At 36.1% G+C, this 18,795-nt stretch overlaps 2 protein-coding genes and 1 pseudogene across 5 annotated transcripts; 2 read left to right on the plus strand and 1 right to left on the minus strand.

Annotated features, from left to right (window-relative positions):
- Window positions 1–2,441: 2,441 nt before the first annotated feature.
- LOC110600904 (CBS domain-containing protein CBSX5) lies at window positions 2,442–4,427 on the plus strand. The gene is made up of 2 exons (XM_021737822.2): window positions 2,442–2,971; window positions 3,375–4,427. The coding sequence occupies exons 1-2, from the start codon at window positions 2,616–2,618 to the stop codon at window positions 4,243–4,245; spliced, it is 1,227 nt and encodes a 408-aa protein (XP_021593514.1). The 5' UTR covers window positions 2,442–2,615; the 3' UTR covers window positions 4,246–4,427.
- A 2,432-nt stretch (window positions 4,428–6,859) lies between these two features.
- LOC110601150 lies at window positions 6,860–13,510 on the minus strand (annotated as a pseudogene).
- A 154-nt stretch (window positions 13,511–13,664) lies between these two features.
- Window positions 13,665–18,137, plus strand: LOC110601152. Of its 4 annotated transcripts, XM_021738189.2 has the most exons (7): window positions 13,665–13,809; window positions 13,932–13,963; window positions 14,138–14,195; window positions 16,360–16,482; window positions 16,689–16,739; window positions 16,889–16,940; window positions 17,644–18,137. In XM_021738189.2, the coding sequence occupies exons 4-7, from the start codon at window positions 16,363–16,365 to the stop codon at window positions 17,838–17,840; spliced, it is 420 nt and encodes a 139-aa protein (XP_021593881.1). In that variant the 5' UTR covers window positions 13,665–13,809; window positions 13,932–13,963; window positions 14,138–14,195; window positions 16,360–16,362; the 3' UTR covers window positions 17,841–18,137. The 4 variants fall into 4 exon arrangements, with proteins under 4 accessions (XP_021593881.1, XP_021593882.1, XP_021593880.1 ...); XM_021738190.2 differs by lacking the exon at window positions 14,138–14,195; XM_021738188.2 differs by lacking the exons at window positions 13,932–13,963; window positions 14,138–14,195 and having other exon boundaries at window positions 13,667–13,809.
- The last annotated feature ends 658 nt before the right edge of the window (window positions 18,138–18,795 follow it).

An 18,795-nucleotide genomic window follows, 5' to 3' on the forward strand; every position in this document is an offset into this window, starting at 1 on the left:
ACCGCCTGCTATTTAGTGGAGCAGGCTAGATGGCTGACGAGAGCAAAAAAGCAGGGATCAGAAGCATCTGAGACCCCTTCAAACATCCTCTTGCGCAGCATCTCAGCTACAAAAGCCGAGATAGACTCATCAGTCACTTCATCGGTGTTCAATAGCTCGCTGTCCGGGGCAGATGATAGGTGTTGTACCGCCTTCTTTCCTTTATCAAAGGGAGGGGAAGGGCCCTTACGAGTTCTGAGGTATGCTTAGCAGCCCTGCCCTTGGCCGAAGGCTCCGAAGTCCGGGCCCACTTGGCAGCCTCGCTCTCGATTACAACAACTCTCACAATTTGAATGGGTGGGACATCCAGAAGAACGGTCCTAATGCCCTCTTTCGAGCTGCTCTCAGTCGACTCGCTAAGCGTAAAGGGCTCCTTAGGAGTTTCATTGGGAGCAGGAGCAGGAGCAGGAGCAATCTTGGCAGGGCCCTGGTCTTTAGCGGGACCGATGTCCTCGATGCTACGGAGCGAGAACCCCCTATCACGGGGACCAAAGCTAGAGAAGGCGCAAGGACAAGGGCAGAGCGATGAGTTGCTGATGTAGGGTCTGTAGCTTGGAAGACCTCATAAGTCACATCAGCTACAGTTTTGTTAGCCTTAAAAGTGGCCAAAGTTGCCTTCATGCTCTCTCGGGACAGGGTAAAATTCTTGGAAAGCTTGATGGTGTCCATTGATATAGTAGAAGTTGAAAAGAAAATACCGATTCAGTTAGAGCTCGAAACAACAAAAGAAAAACATAAAAAGAAAAGAAAATTAGAAAAGAAAACCAGAAAAGAATACTAGCTTATCGGCAGTCCCGTAAATTAGACATAAACATGCACTTCTTGACATCATACTTATTAAAATCATATTTCTTCTTTACAGAGGTTGGTCGGAAAAGGTAGATTTGATCCACTAGGCTTAACCTATGAAAGTCGTTACAGCTCTGAGAGACCTCCCTCAAGAGAGGTCGACATCCCAATTGATCCTTCTAGCTCGACAACAACGAAGCCTTGGCCCAACCTTTTATCGAGTCCTTATACTTAGTAAATATGGACAAATCAGTCTGGGGATCAAAGTAATAGAACCCATAGGTAAACCTAACGAGACGGAAAAAAATTCAAAACAACTCAATGGAAGGGGGAAAACCCCAGCACAGGCAAACATACTCGAAGTAGCACATGAACAAGATGGAATTAGGGGACAACATCTTAGGAGTCACCCCAATGACGAAAGACCTCAATGAAAAAAGGGGTAAAAGGGAATGTCAGTTCAAAATCACGCTGTTTGACAAAAAAGACTAGATTGCGCCCTTGCAGGGCGTCTATTAGACTTGGTGGTGGTGGGTAAAGGAGAACAATCCTCTCATTAGGAATGGGTGCCCTAATTCTATAGATGGTGGTGTCAGAATAGTCAAGGAATGAAAAAAGGAGGAAGAGGTAATAGAGGACACCAGACCACTACATCGAGAATCGTAGCAGAAGCCATAAGAAGATTAGGATGTACCTCGAATCAGAAAAGTAGGAATCATAGAGAAGAGAAATGGGAAGATAATAGAAGTAGTGCAAGAGGCAGAGCAACAAGTGAAATCAAAAGTGTGAGTTTGAAATGGGTAAAGGCGAAGAGGAGACATTTTGATAAGAACTCTCCTAGAGTTGCACAATAATAATTAGAGCTTCATAATTTATCTCCTCATCAATCATGGAATAATTAATGAGCTGGTAAAAGACACTTGATGATAACTGGACCCTGAATACCCTGTCTTTGGCTAAGCCCATATTGAAAAGGGTAAGTTTTAACTCTATTAAGACCCAATATATAGGTCTATTTCATATATAAGTTCAGGACTTGCTTTGACGGACCAAAGTGGGCTCAAGCTTATATATGGGAGGTCCAACTCGATAAACCTGCTGAATTCATGGGGCAATAGATCCTGTAACATTCGGAATCGTGTCTATATATCGTTGGATGTAATTAAATGACCGTTTGATAATAGAAAAGAGTGTAGTATGTTCGTATATACTGTCAAACATTATTATGGCAAAAGGTATAGACACGAACGATAATTACATATTATTAAAAAATAAAAATAAAAAATAAAAAAAATAGAGAGAAGAAAAATTAAATTAAATCTATTAAAATATATTTTAAAATTATTTTTTTATTGAATTTTAAAACATTAAAGCTAAAGGATTAAATTATTATAAATTATTAAATTAGATAAATTAAATTATTATAATTTAATAATGAATTAAAAATTTTTTATTAATAAGACGAAATTTTAAAAACTAATTATTTTTCGTCAAAGTGTCGTAACTAAATATTATGTTTTCGTTGAACGTACTATATTTTAAATTACAAAAAAATCCTAAATTTGTACAATAAGTAACCTTGCAAAAACCAATAGCCCCACTCTTCCTTACACCGTACATCTACGGTCCAAAAGCAAAGTCTGTGACTCCATCGCCTCCTTCCTTATATATATCCCTCCCTGCGCTATCATTCATAGCCTACACAAAACCACCACCAGCTCCTCCTCGACCACCACTATTACCACCTTTTGCTTCACTCTCTTCTGCAATTACTTGCTAATTCTTGCATGGCAGTGAGCTTGCTTGCACGCGAGATATCCGACCTCTGTCTAGGCAAGCCTGCACTGAGGTCTCTCCCCCTCACTGCCACTGTTGCAGATGCTCTCTCAGCTCTAAAGAACTCTGATGATAACTTCTTAAGCGTCTGGAGTTGTGACCACACGCCTAAAAAAGTTGCTGGCTTTCAAGGGGATGTTGATGAAGATGACTGTAAATGTGTTGGGAAGGTGAGCATTGTGGATATCTTATGCTATCTTTGCCAGGATGATCACTTGCTATCGTCTTCCTCTGCCTTGAAAGCTCCTCTTTCTGTTCTGTTGCCTAAGATTCCTGGCCTTGTCATGCATGTGGAACCATCTTCGAGGTATTGAAATTTGTATTTTTGGATTTTTGCTATCTTTTAGTTTCAGAGCTTGTCGATTCTTATCTGGGTTATTATCCTTGATATTTCAGTTTAATTCCCAAGGGTTCTTGATCTGTTTTATGCTTGTTGAAAGAATAAGCAAAAAATGGTAAAAACTTCCATCACAGTCCTTTTTCTTGAAAATTTGTTTAGTTGTTAATTTCTTTCTTCATCAACGCCTATTTATTCTTCTAACCATCAATTTTAATGTCGATTTTATTGCACAAGATCTGTAAATTCCCTCCAAGTTTCATGTACTATATTTGATTTGAAAAATAATATTTTAGTTACTGTCAGGATTTAATGTTCTGCTCTGTTTCTTGAAATTCTGTTAACGATCAGTAACTCTGTTTTTAACTTTCAGCTTATTAGAAGCAATTGATCTGATTTTGCAAGGAGCTCAAAACCTGGTAGTACCCATAAGGCCTAGGCACAGTTCTTCAAGTTCAAGGAGAAAACAGCAGCAGAAACTACTGGCAACAACCAACACCCCCACAACCATCCACGCCGGCGGCCGCGAATTCTGCTGGCTAACTCAAGAAGATATAATCAGATTCCTCCTCAGCTCCATCGGCCTTTTCTCTCCTATCCCAGCTCTCTCCATTGACAGTCTTGGTATTATCAGCACTGACATCATTACCGTAGACTACCACTCCCCCGCTGCTTCTGCAGTTGCAGCCATTTCTAGCAGTTTGGCGGACCAGACTTCAGTCGCAGTGGTTGACGGCGACGAGGGTATCTTGATAGGAGAGCTGTCACCACTCACACTAGCCTGTTGCGATGAGACCGTGGCAGCAGCCATCACGACTCTGTCTTGTGGGGATCTAATGGCCTACATTGATTGTGGAGGCCCCCCAGAGGACCTCGTCAGGGTAGTGATGGGAAGGCTGAAGCAGAGAGACCTGGAGGTTATGCTACAAAATTTCACAAACTCAACCACATCACTGGACCCAGTTTCTTCTTCTTCATCATCAGACGAGGAGTCTGGAAGAACAATGCACAGGTCAGGGAAATACAGTAGGTCAATGAGTTACTCAGCAAGGATGGTGAGAAGAGCAGAGGCAATAGTTTGCCATCCCAAAAGCTCGCTGGTGGCTGTGATGATTCAGGCAATTGCACACAGAGTGAATTATGTGTGGGTTATAGAAGAAGATTGTAGCTTGGTTGGCATTGTTACATTTTGTAATATGCTGAAGGTTTTCAGGGAACATTTAGAGCCTCATCCGATGGCCTGAAGGAAAACATTTTCTTCTAATTACAAGTGAAGTTTTGTTGTTTTGGTTCTAAATCACCTGCTAAGGCTTAGATGATAATGTAGTGAGAGCCTAATTTAAGACAATAAGTGAAGAGGACTGTGTCTGTGATGTGAATGTGGAACCTCTCTTCTTTAGTTTATATATGTTCTTTTTATTTTTACCTTTTCTTCTTTGTTGTTTAAATTATGTGAAGTAAAGGGAACGCAGGAAAGCAGACATTGGCAGATGATGTTCGTGTAATGTGTGTTCTCTGCCGGTTTTAGATTTGTATTATTAAGGCTTTTTGTCGGTCATGGTTTTGTTTAGGTTGGGTCATCTCTGTAGTTGTTGTTGGTTGGTTAGGCTCATCGATTTTTTTTTTTACGCAAAGAGCAAAAGGCTGACAAAATCAGATCTGAACCTTTCTCACATGTGCCCACTGTGTCTGATATGCGAGTTTACTTAACAATTTAAGGGCACGTAGACTTTTTTTTTTTTTAAATCAAAGATAAACATCATTGATAGGAAGAGATGAGCACAAGGCCATCGCCTACAGTTCACATAAAACCAAATCACTAATGTCAAGAGAATAAATAGACAACAGAGAAAAGCCCAATCTTAAACCCCATAATCCGATTTAATGCTTAACCTGACTAAAGATCTGGACTGCCGCATGAATGTGCGGCTTCTCCTTTGTGAGCTCTGACGGCCTGAAGAGAAGGCCAAAAAGACAGAGGTGGGCTTCCAGCGATCATAGCTAGAAAAAACTGGCCATCCAAGCACTCGATGAAGACCAAGAGGAACACACCAGAAAAAAATTCAAGCTATTTGCAAACTCTCAGATGAAGGAAATCCAAAATCTAGACCTAAACACAACATGCAACCTAGATATATCCTCACAAGGAGAGGAGTCGCCACTAGAACAATGGATATATACATGCAGCTCGATGCAACTGCCTATCCTCGGTCAAGGGAGACTTCATGTAGCTCGAGAAAGGCCAACTGAGATGGCAATGATGTGCTCTTATGGCACAAGGATTGTGCCTTTCGAGGCAACTCTCTAAGCCACTCGAACAGAAACTACCAAAGTATAAGGGCTGAGAAGCATTCGAAACGTGCAAAAAATAAAGAACAACATAATGAAACAGAAAGCAAGAAAGAAGGCAGCTCCAATCAAGCTTCTCAATAGAAAATACGGCTGACAATCTACAAAAGGACCTATTTACACCCCGCCGACTGTAGGGAGGGAATTAGCCCCACAGCTGGACAGAGAGGAGGGCTCCCTACCATTAAGAGAAGTAGAGGAAAACCTCCTAAAGAGGTAGAAAGCATTAGCAAAACCCAGAAAAAAGGGATTGGATCTAGAGAAAAAAACGCTTTCTTTATATGAAGAGAGAAAGAAGAGACGCATATAGAGAAACTCTCTATGGTTGTGCTATATAATTATTAACGCTTTCAGAATGACATATGTATTAATAATACAATATGAAATAACTTTTAAAAATGTAATTTTTAAAAAAAATATATGTGGCAGTGAGTTATTTATAAAATTGACTAAAATATTAATTAAAAAGGATGAATGCTTTTTCAATGCTTGTCTAATTTTATACTGAAAATTTAGGATTTTATTAAAAATAAAAATATTAGATATAAAACTATTTTTCACAAATAAGTGTACACTAAATTTTTCTGTTGTTCATGAATTTGGTTGTCAATTATTTCAGACACATTACACATTTTATTGTTGCATCCGATGTTAACAATGTTATTTGAAATTATATTTAATATAACAAAAATATTTTTATTTTAAATTCGAAATTTGAACATTTATACTATTTAGCAAAATATTTTAATTTTAAAACATGGGTCCAATCGGCAACCTTATGAAATAGAAAGAACATTATCTCTACGTTTTCTTTCTTGAAGCAAGAGAGATATGAATAGGTAATGTACATAAATATAAATGTTGTTTGTTGAAGTGAGATTTTATAAAAATATACAGAACATGTAATTTCTAGATGAAAAGGACAGTTTCCTTTTTCCAAGCAGGATTGGACCGACTAGATATTAATGTTTAAAATCATCATCTAAATGTAAAATGGGTCTTCAAGTAGAATCCCAATCCCACGTTGTAGACAGGGACTAGGGATGGCAAGGCAAGGGAAGTGTGGTCCTAGAGGAAGCTGTGTGGCATCAGCTGATTATTGAATCCACTCTTTCATTGTTCTGTTCTTCCTGCACAGATTCAGACCCTGACAGGATATTTCCATTGTCAGAATTTTCTGACCCTGCTGATTATTTTCCTTGCACCAATATCTTCCACTGGAAAAGCACCCTGCCTCCCCACATTATTTAATACACCACGTATACATGCTCATTTTCAGATTAACTTCAGTATGATATAATATGCAAGCAGCTCTGCTGTTTTATTACTTTTAAGCTGAGGTTGAGAGTTTTTTTTTGTTTTTATTAAAACAACATTTTAGATCTTAGAAGGAATTTGAAAAAAAAAAATTGTTTTTGCATTTTTATTACTCAAAACACATTATATTAAATTAAAAAAATTTCATTGTATTTTAACTAACGTATTTAAAGCAAATCAGGGAAGTGAATGTGGAACATTAACAAAAGGCAGTAAATATATATTGACACAATAAGAAGCTGAAGGAAGAAAACAGAAACTTCAGCCATAAGTATCTTAGCAACATAATCAGAGTAGGAATTATTAGTCTTCTAAGATAAACTATCTACTTATCCTGTACTCAATGTTATATTAATTCTTGGACAAGGAAAAAAAAATCTATGGTATTCAATTTTACATAGAGAAAGCAAATAACAGCTACTGAAAGTCATTCACTTTTAGAAGCAAGACCTGTATCCTCCGCCAATTCAGGAACAAAAATTTCAGTTGGTTCAAGACATCCTCTTAACGTGTCATGCCCAAGTTGTGCTGTTTCATTATCTCCAAACCCAAATATCCGCCCCTGGCTAGTGACTGCAACAGTGTGATACAGACCCGTGCTGATCTGAGAAACACGATATGCTCTTAAGCTATCAAGTATTCGAGGTCTCCTCACTCTACCAGATACACCCCTATCAGGAAAACCAAGGCTACCATATCCCATCCAACCAAATCCATAAACATGACCACTATCAACCAGAACAAACGTTTTCCTTTTTCTTGCACAAACCTAAAAATAACAAGCAAGATCATTGATGGGGTCTCCCATGATTTACAATGAGAGATGAGAATAAGCATTAAGGAATGCGTAAGTGCATTTTTTTAACTAAATCCATTTAATATTCTGCTCATCAAAGCCGCATTTTATGACAAATTCACACAACAAAGGTAATGTTCTCACATTTACTCAAATAAAATAGCTCATTAGAAAGTTGTCAGTCTTAGAGAAACAGGAGCTGTAGATAAACAACTTCAAACCTCATAAACTGAATATGGGTTATCTACTTACTTGAGTACAACAAAAAGCAAAAGAAGGTGAAATTGTTAATAAATCAAGCTCTAGTATTTTTACTTTCATACCAAATAACCATCATAATTTTGCATTGAGCATGCCACAAACCCCTTTTTTAACATATTCTTCATTGTTGAGAGAAGTTAAACGACCCATTTATAGTTACAAAGAAGATGACATCAAGAGAGAATTCTTCCTCCCCTGATGATAAATGATAAGAAGATGGGATCTCCATCATCCATTACAAAGAAGCTTGCAACCGCCTTTTTCATTTATAGTTAGATGCTTATCAGGTATACAGGCCCCATGTGCAAAATTTGATTGTTTTGAAGCAATATTAACATTCTTGGAAGTAAAAAATCAATCCCTAGAAAAAGGGAAATAAAGTAAGGCAATCTGGCTGTCAAGGTTGAATTGACTTGTATCAGTTCAATAACACTAGTAATCCCACCTGAAACCCACCTCTGAATTCACTGAGGAGTCAGCAAGCTTAGTTCAAACTGTTAGGTCATGTCCTTGGCCTGAAAGGTCAATGAGAATGTTTCAAAAGAAGAAACCCTGGAGTCTTCTTTTGATAGTTGAGTTTCAGAAGGGCCTTCCATGAGTTATTTCAGATTAGAGGGTCATCAATTATTTGGTTTTATTCAATTTTAACATGTCAGGTGGGACTCTGCATACAGATACCAGTGGACTAGGAAAGAAATCACCAGAAAAAAAAAAACTGAAGGGCATTTTACCAATGCTCTGGAACCATTTCCAGTGAGGAGGAGATTACTCAATTCACGAGTGATATCAAATACCCATATTTTGAAGGAACAAGATAGCTATGCAAATTCAACAGCTTCTGGTACACAAATCTCATATGTTTGAGACATCCTAATAAAATTCCTGCCCCTTTAGATGAACAATGTCAATATGTGGACTATAACATATTTATGTTATGTATGCGTTCTTAATGAAACTGACAGCAATCTGAGATTGAGCAAACCTGCACAGCAATGTGGCTCTTAAGGCTGTTCAAGAGTTCTGGAAGAGTCTTATCAATCTCACCTCCATGGCCCAATGCACCACAATAACCTTTTCCCCATGTATATACCTACAACCACCATAATATGAAATTATGGCTTTTGCTAGAGTTTAGAGTTGGGAAACAAAGCACCATATATAAAAACAGATTTCTTTTAATTAAGAAACTAACAAATCCACTGGAATCAAGTGCCACAGCATGTTCATCTCCAGCAGACACACGAACAATGTGAATGCCCTTTCTTCTAAAGGTTTGGATTGCACAAGGCAAGAACTCATTATGCTGTTCTCCATGACCAAGACAAAAATTAGAACCATAACCAAAGGAGTAAACAGCCCCATTATCAGTTACAGCCAAGACATAACTGGGACCAGCTGCTATCTGAACAACAGAGCCAACTCCTTCAAGCAGTTCAATGATTTTGGGTGTTGGTCTATCCACCATGTCACCATGACCAAGCTGCCCATGTATGTTGGTCCCACAGCTATAGACATGACCTTGTCTTGAGAGAAATACAGTAAAGTTAAGTCCCGCAGCAACCTGAAACAAGTCTTGGCTGTTTTAGAATTAAAAAAAAAATGGTTTTAATTGTGACAGATGGTAATAATAAGTATATTCTGTCAAGCACTGCAGTTGAAATATATTCAGTCAGATGAAATATATTGCCTCATGAGTCATGATAGGAGAAAGGATAACAGCCACTAATTAGTTACATACAAGAGCTTCAGCTCCTTCTTTGGGTCAACTTATCAGAAATGACCAAGACATGTTACTGGAAATGCTATCCACCGTAAAATGCCTTAAGAATTCACCCACATTATCTGGCCAACCTCAGAACTAAAACTTGCACCCGTTATTGAAATCCAAAGACGTTTACCATCAAATAAGCAGTGGCCCTTAAGAAGTAAATATGCAAATGACTATTTGATACCGAGTCTAATATCTCATCCAACAAGCTCAAAAACCATGTCTACAAAATCCTTGATACTTCACAAACAATAAGGTTTTGGATAAGAAAAAGAATAAGGGAGACACACACACACACACACACACACACAGAGAGAGAGAGAGAGAGAGAGAGAGAGGAAAATGAAGGTATTTTGCCCCTAATAAGTATTAAGGTGGTTATAAATGATCTTTAAACCGAGAACCAAACACTGAAAAGCAACTATATCCATTTTCATGAACTATAGATATTCCAGAACCACTAAATATAGCATATATATAATGCAACAATTAAACAATTTATTCTAAAATGGTAATTAGAATATCCACACAAACACTACACCTGCTTGCAAGGAACGCCCTTCAATGCCTCAATAAGCCTAGGCCTAAATATGGGGCGGCTTGTATCTGGGTGACCACAGCAAAATGATGAATTATCTCCACATGTGAAAACCTAAATCAATAATTGACAATACAAGGTTAATAAGACAGTACTTCCCAAAACCAAACTCAAAAAATTCAGAAACCATGTCTTTCAAGTGCCATTCTATACTGCATGCATCTCTCCTGAGGTTACTGAGTGCAATATCAGCATCATTAATGGAATAAATAACTAATAAATACAATATGACAGACAACATCAATAAGCATAAAGATACATGCTGCAAGCTCACCAAAATGATCCTTTTACTAAAACATGTTTATATATACAAACTTGTTTATAAAATTTAAAATTCAATAAAGATAAATATTATTTTTCGACTTATTTAAGTTTCAATATTTCTTGATGAATGACTTAATTTATGTGTAGAGAAATGCATTTACTAAATTAATAATGTATGCTTTTTTTATGTAGTTTTTAGGATAGTAGACCTTTTTGAATTGAATTGTAAAATATGAATGTTATGTTTATGACATTTTTTAATAATATTTTATTATTTAGTTTTAATATGTTGAAACCCAAACAATTTTCTGGATCTGCCACTGCCGGTAGCATAGATTACTAGGATGTTTGCGACATATAACATGCCACTAGATCAATCTCTCATAAAAACATCATGCCATTAAAACATCTTGCAAAAGAACACAAATTTCTACATTTGCCTCACTTTTTGGAATGGTAAATATTGACCACTGAATCTAAAACCAATGCTATAGGATGCTATGTCATGCTAGGGGCACAACTGAGCTATGATGAGCCCAAAGCTTAGTAATTAAAGTTCAGTTCATTCATATTACAAGAGCTTGAGCTCTGCTTCAGTAATAATAACAACAAATACAGAACAAAAGATTCATTCTAGTGCCACCAATGATGTCTTTTTCTGGATGGTGGAGGCCAAGCCAATGAGTTCTAAGTCTGAAAAAATAATTAAAAAAACCCATAAACTGGTTTGATATTTTCTATGCCATCAACATAGTTTGCTCATAAACTTTAATGACACAGAACCTTTCTCTAAAACTTAAGTAGGAGTCCAGTTACTTCATTGATACATGCAACACCCTAGACTAGGTTGGCAATCCCTTGTTGTTTACCATTCCCTTTTGCGGCTTTTCTTCTTTCTTCTTTTCTGTTTCTCTATCATTCTTATCTTTATTTTCTTTTCTTTTCAGGGGAGCAGGTGTTTAGAAGTTAAAAAATGTCTTATTGTCTCACTACTGGCTTGGTTCGTTGGCATCCAGAATCAACCATCATTCACATCAAACAACAACATATAAATATTACTTTACCTTTTCTCTAAGACCAAAATTAGTACCAATCACTAATTAGCTCAGAGTAGAGCATATTACTAGTGAAATATGAACAGTTACAAACCTTTCCAGACTCCAAAATAAATGCAGCATGATTGTGGGAGGCTGAGACTTGAACCACATGAGCCAAAGATGGGAAACTAATCCTGGTGAATGCTACACATTGTGTGGTTTCAGGACCATGCCCAAGAACACCACACAAACCAAAACCACAAGAATACACAGATGAATTGCTGATCAGCAACGTGTGATACCTTCCAGTTGTAATCTGCATCTGCTAACCAAAATGGAGGGGAAAATGATAAAGTGTCAATAACTCTTCCAGAAGCATCCTCTAAGAGAAAGGGGAAGCAATTGGCAAAAAATGAAAGTACCACTGCAAGAACGAAAAGGTCATCATTCTAAGTAATGCTAAAGCTAAAAGCAATGCTAAAGAAAGGATTTGTTGGTTGGGGTGGTGGGCGGGCAAAGAAATGCTAAAGCTTCCAAGAATAGCTTTTTATCTCTAACAAAAGGATTTCTTTCACACCACTGGGAGCAATGGAAAAACATGTTAATCATAAGAATTCTAAATTTTCTAAAATTCATATTTCCTTTTTTTATTTTGTAATAAGAATTGTAAATATAAAATGCTCATAATCATTTGCTGAAATAAATTGTTAAAGGTAAGGAAAAACAGAAAAGAAACCACACAAAACAAATCAGCCACTTTACCATTGAATGAGGTTACATTATAACCCAAAAATTTGAATAATAAGCAAATACTAATATTAAAGTATCAATATTTCATATATTAAACATCCGCCTACTTTTAATATGTACATTTATAGTTGATTCATTTCTTAAAAATGTAAGCATAAAAGCAAATATATCAAAGAAACAGTACATTGCCAGCTGAAGTCTCGACCATGCCAGATGATTCCTCCACAGCCTGCAAGAACCTCCAGGCTCGCTTCCAATTGCCTCCACACCGATCAAACAATTCTTTCTGGGCATTCCGTGCCATCCCATTATAAATGCATGTGAGACACACAGCTGAAATGCTGCAAAATCTACCATTGACTTGAACTTGTGAGGGTACAAACCATGGCTCCCTCCAACTGTCTTAGAAGTTAACTCTAAACAAACAAGATCAACGGCACTAAGCTTGCCTGCTATCAGTATCTCCAAAATCAAATGTGATGGCAGTTCCTCAATTGAGACCCGCCTATACCTATCTGCCATTTTTGTCAATCCTTCAGTTTCCGCTTCCGCAGTTAAAACCCACAAACCTTTTTATCCTATATTCAAGGATTACTCACTAAAGTAAGCTCCAGTGACGGGAAAACTAAAGCAAAGGCGTCAAATTTTCAGGCGAAACCTAAAGTATTCGAAGCCACATATAAAGAAAACAACATCAGAGGGAAGGAAAATCGATGAAAAAGTGTACAAGAAAGGGGGCCCAGATGAAAAGTTCACGGGTTTTTGGTTCAATGATAGAAAATAAAACATCAGAAGGGACAATTCACACAAACACCCAAAGAGATTTATCGTAAATTTTGTGAAAACGTAAGGCCGGACCTGCAAATGAAATACAATTCAATCAGACAAAATCAATTTAGCACAGCAAGAACAAACGATTACACCTAAGTTTGATAAAACGAATTCAAAAGAGAACGAACTGAGGGGTATATTATACAAATAATTAATGAGTTCTTATAATAAAGCAGACAATTAGTGGTAAGTTACCAGCAAAAGCAATACAAATGGAGCTTTTCGGTGCCGATCTCGCCTTTTAAAACCGAAATGTAGCAAATTGAGCTCAAGAAGACAGTAAACGAGAGGAAATAAAAAAGGGGAAATGAAAAGAGAATTAGGGAAACCAAAAAGAGAAGGCAACAATAGAAAAAGGAATACAGTGGTTTAGATTCTACGCGTTGACATAGAAGTAGGCCACATTCCCATAGCTGTCGTTGCTTTCTCTCTCTAGACTTTGTGAATGCGTGAGCGTGATTCCAGATTCTATGGGTTTTCCTTCTCTCTCTACAGAGATGTTGTAATTTGAAGGAATTAGGGCGCGGATTTGAATTAGAAACAAGGAGAAGAAGCATGTGTCTCTCACCCTCTTCTCTTCTATGGACTCAATTTGCTGTCCTTCTCTTCCTGTTGACACGTGGATGTCTTTTGCTCGGCAGGTGGAAATATTTAATTGGCTTTGTAACCCTAATGGGAAATTTTTTAGTCCAGGAGACTGCGGGCGTGTTTGTGTCAGCTTTTTGTTTTTGCCCAGTTCCGCTATTTGTACAGAAAAATTTCTGAAAAACTCTGGAAATCTATTCAAATATGATCCAGCGCCCAGCGGACAGCTAAAGGAAGGAGGAGGAGGAAGAGGTACATGGAACATTTTTCAATCACTTTTTAATTTGTTGTTGAAGATTGCATGCTTGAATCTGTACCTTAATATTTGCTCTTCAATTGAGTTTTTTTTTTTTCTTTTTTTTTTGTTGCTGCAGTATCTCATGAAACAATGATGAAATAAATTTAGGTATGCCAGTGGTTTTGGCTAATTAATATTTAGCAATTAGACCCAGAGATTTTTTTTTGGAAGAGAACGATTTAAAGCTGATGGTTTTATTTGAGGGTTTTAGTCTCAAGCGTTTACCTTTCGGACTCTCTACCCTTTTGAAAAACTGATGATTGTTGTAATTGGACTCTCAAGGGTTTGCCGTATCTTCTCTGGGTTGGGAAACTCTGTTCAACCTACTGGTTCGGTGTGGGTATAGTTCAAACTCTGTTTTTATTGTGACTATGTTTATGTGAGTTTGAATCTGTTTCTTTTTGACATGTTTGTTTTTGTGGTCATAATGCATTTTTTTGAGCTCAATCCATGGATTTGTGGGAGCTATGCTGTTAATATTTGATATAGATGTGTCCAATGCAACATTGCTAAAAGGCCTTGAAATAGCTGAATCTATTCTCTGATTATGCATATGTTTCCTTTTTGTTTAATCAAGCTGTTTGTCATAGGATGGGTACAGTTGAGCTACATAGTAATGTTATTAACATCTTTAAATAGCCAAGCTTACCCTTCTTCAATATTATGGATGGTTGATACAAAATGGAGAGTCCTTGCCTTTTAATTTGCATTTTTCCTTCATACAATAATTTCAGAACCTTTGGATTAAAGACTAATTTGGTTACAGACAGTTTTAGGGAGTAGGCAGCGAGTTGAACTGCTTTCTACAGATTATGTTTCTCATGATGATGTTGGTTTCACAGTTTAAATAAATTTAGGGTGTTTCTGCTATTATACAAGATGTCTTAATGCCATAGTTTTACTGTAAATTTTCAATTCATTGGTTCGCTGATATGTCATGATTTAACTTTGGCTTATGCAATGCTCCTATGTCATTTCAAAAGAATAGAGAGTTCATTGAGGGGCCTCTTGAACTATACTTGTTTTTTTAAAGTTCAATTTACAGTGTTTAATAATAAGTAATTCTGAGAGGGGCCCTTTTGGATTACTTATTGTTATTATCTCTCATTATTTATTTATTTTTTAAATTTAAAGTTTTTCTCTAAATATGGGGAAGAGAATGCTTATAAAGTTTATATAGGCCAGGATGACATTTGTTTTTATTCAGGTTGCGTTCTGTTGAAAATGGGAAACCCTCAAGTGTAGGGGAGACTTTGCCGAATTCCACGGATTTATAAGTAATCCGAGTTTTTTTTTAAATGAATAATAAAATTAAATTAATATGAGTTATGGTTGGTTATTAATTGAACTGATAATAAGATTTTGGTTCATCAAGTAGGGGGCCCTACTGATGAGCTGCATCTTCTAGGTTACAATTAAAGTGTATCTTTCAATTAGGGGGCCTAATTGGGAGGTATTAAATTAGAATCACTAATAATTTAATTTCCCTTTCTATTTGTGTAATTTTTTCTTACTTGCTTATGATTTCGATTTTTTTAGTAAATAATGAATTTGTATATAATCAAATAAGTTTTTTTCTTTTAAAATCAACCTTCAAATAATTAAATTAATATGGGTTGAAATCATCTGTTAATTTAGCTGATGATAGGATTTCGGTTTATTTAGGGAGCCCTCCTAGTGAATCAAAACTCTTTAGGCAACAATTATTATCTGCCTTACAATTAAGGGCCTAACTGTGATGTTTGAGAATTAGAACCTATAATAATTTAATTGTACTAATAGTTACTTACCTTACTTGTTTATTTATTTTTAGCCTGCTAGTAAATAATGAAATGCACACATGTATTTTCAAATAATGAAAAGTGAACTAATATGAGTTTAGGATAATTGTTAATTTAGTTGATGATGAAACCTTTTCTTGTTGAGTGAGGGGCTCTACTTACAAGCTGAACCATTTAGGAAATAAATTAACATGTTTGTTTTTAGTTGGGGGCCCAATGATGAATAAATGAATACTTAAATTTATATTAATGCACTTAATCAAATATACATTTTGTTTATCAAATCTAGTAAATTCATGCCTTAGGATTACATTTTACTTATAAAATATCTTATATGAATGTTGGCTGGATTAAACATACAAAAATTGTTGTCTTTTTAAATTAATTCAGAATTCAGCTTCTTAAATAAATAATAAACCAGTTTTGCAAGTATTCAAAATGTATTTTCTTTAAGTTTTAATCTATTGGCATTTTCTTTAAAGTTTAATCTTTTAAACCCATTTTCAATAAGATACGGTTCATACACCTCACTGTAAAATTGTTAAAAATAAATAAATAAGTATTTACTTTTTCTCCATATTTTTCTTTAAAATGTGACATAAATTCAGAAATGTAATATGTTCTGATCCACATCCCTTATAGTGTTAGTTTACCTCATTGGAGTATTACTTATTTGCCTCTAATTTTGGTCGTCAGAAATTACCAGTTCATTTGTACTTACAGGTAATGGAGGCGGACTTGATGCACAATGTTCATGCAGAAGAAGAAGAAGAATATGTACTACTTGATCTTGATGCTGTTTCTGGGCAAGTTGACATTCCGCCAGATGCACCATATGTTCTATTTGTATGGTTGAATCTCTATAATGCTTCCCTTTATTTTCTTGCTTAATATTTGATCTTTCGGAAATTTCCACTACAATTTTAGTTGTTTAAAAATGCTATGCAAGATGCAAGTTCTTTCAGGAGACCCTTTTTTTTAATTATTTTTTTCTCATGAGTGTCCATTTTCTTTTCTTTTGCTTTTTGTTTTTATTTATTTTTGGATTATAGGGTCTTGATACGTTGAATCCAATATTGATCATAGATGACAAATTGAAGCTGGTGAGTTGATTGGGTTCCCAGATGTTGATATTCGCTTTGAGTTTTAATATCTGCAATTTTTCATGGGATTTTTCGAATTTTGGTGGTTTGATTTGTGTGTATGGTATGTGATTTTAAATTTTCTTGGTTAATGCCTCTTTCTTCCACAGATAGGAGAATATGAAGAAACAATAGGAACATGCTTGGTTTTCACTGAAGAAGGTGAGTTTATTTACTATTATTCCCTATTATTCAAAATGGAGATACCTGATCTCTTGCATAACATAATACCTCTTTTGTAATGCTCTGGCAGCTAAAAGGACTGAGTAAATGTATATTTGATCTTGGCATTGATTCTTATAGCGAGCAAAACACAAATTAAATGATTCTATTGCGTAACATTAGCTGGAGGTTGACTATGTTGCAAAATTAACTTCCCGTTTTATGAGTTTTTGACGTTATTGTTAAATCCCACTTTGGTTGGTTATTTGGCAAAAATATTCCACATATATTTTGGTCAATTCTCATTCCACATGGTATCTTTTGAAGTTTGAGGTAAAATCGATCCATTTTATTAAATATGGTATCGGAATCAATGTCTCTATGTCTGACCACCTACAGATGTTTAGTCCTACAACTTCATGCTCCAGTTGTCCCATCATGAATGTGGTGGTAGCTTGTTAAGTCTCATATCAGTTAGATATTGAACAGAAATTTCATACGACTTTTAGGAGCGGAGTTAAACTTCATTGATTTTATCTACATTATTTGTCTTGTTGTATATGGACAGATGTGACTGCATTGTATCCAACTCCTGTTTTTTTGGCTAAAATATTTTCACAAGTTTTTTATTTCATGCTTTTACGTGAAGCTCTGTTTAGGAACTTGTTGCATTATTATGCTGACATGGACTTGTATTTTTCAGAAGCTCCACCATTGCTTCATGAGGAGACAGGACCATCAGAAGCGAACCTTTTCACAGGTAAATACATAATAGATCCAAATCAAGCTCCAAGTAAGCAGGTGAAGCCAGTTGCCCGTCTTCATAAGACTCTAAAGTTTAGATTGTTGTCGGATGATGATAAAGATGCTTCAGTTGAAGCAAATACACAGAAGTCGTGAACGGAGACCCTTCTGGCAGGAATTTGATTTGCCAGTTTTGCAATGAATCTGATTTGTGGGCATGGCGAGAATGTTCCGCATTAAAGTTGTAGTAATTTTGATGTGAATTAAAGAGATAGGTTCATACTTCATAGTTATCAGAGGCTTTGGCATCTGTTTAGCGTAGGTTAGCTAACACCCAATAGTAAATTAGAACAGGAAGAATTTGATATTGTCAGCTATCCAATTGCAAGAGTTGTATCAGTCTATATTTTATGACAGCTGAACGCCTCAACATAATAAAAGATGTTGATTAAATATCCGGTCCCGGTGCTGTGCAAGCAACACTGCGAGAAAAATTCTATCATGATAAAAAAAAACCCCATTAAGCATAAAAGGAAGCAACGATCAAGAATACAAGAAACAAAATCAATCGAACAAATCTGTTGCAGGAAAAGCAAAATAATCAAGCTTGAAAAGGGTCTGCCTAATACTTGCAAGGTTTGCACTGAAGCAAATTAGTCTATCATCAAAAGAGTGTTAATTTGAAATTCATCATTTTGCTGTGGTCACCCATATAAGTCCATCGTCAACTGTTGGACTCCATAGCCAATTTCATTTTTCTTTCCCTTATGCATGACAACTCGATCTGTTGCATGCTGACCCACTTAAAAGCAGAACTGTTGCAAGTTTAAAGCAAATATAACCACAGAGGGATATTATAATTCATGTACAAACATGAAACTGTTAATCTTGTCAGAACTATGAAGTGTTAATTAAATGTATATGTTCGTTGTCCGTGCAATTTACCATGGTTCAGCTTCCCAACTCTCCTATTCTCATAGTTTCCCCACTTATCGAAGAGAAGGTTTGATTAAAAATTCTGCAAGAAATTCACAATGAATCAGTCAGAGAAGAGATGATAACCGTTACTCTTTAAATGTGATTGAATATTGATAACTGAAAAGGGACTCGA

The sequence above is a fragment of the Manihot esculenta genome, chromosome 15 (assembly GCF_001659605.2).
Source record: "Manihot esculenta cultivar AM560-2 chromosome 15, M.esculenta_v8, whole genome shotgun sequence".
Taxonomy (NCBI): Eukaryota; Viridiplantae; Streptophyta; class Magnoliopsida; order Malpighiales; family Euphorbiaceae; genus Manihot; species Manihot esculenta.

Excerpts from the sequence above, each read along its gene's own strand:
- LOC110601152 (XM_021738187.2), top strand. The coding sequence starts at position 14,112 with ATGATTGTTGTAATTGGACTCTCAAGGGTTTGCCGTATCTTCTCTGGG. Across the intron at positions 14,196-16,359 it reads AACCTACTGGTTCGGTGTGG|GTAATGGAGGCGGACTTGAT; the intron begins GTATAGTTCAAA and ends TTGTACTTACAG. Across the intron at positions 16,740-16,888 it reads TAGATGACAAATTGAAGCTG|ATAGGAGAATATGAAGAAAC; the intron begins GTGAGTTGATTG and ends TTTCTTCCACAG.
- LOC110600904 (XM_021737822.2), top strand. The coding sequence starts at position 2,616 with ATGGCAGTGAGCTTGCTTGCACGCGAGATATCCGACCTCTGTCTAGGC. Across the intron at positions 2,972-3,374 it reads CATGTGGAACCATCTTCGAG|CTTATTAGAAGCAATTGATC; the intron begins GTATTGAAATTT and ends TTTAACTTTCAG.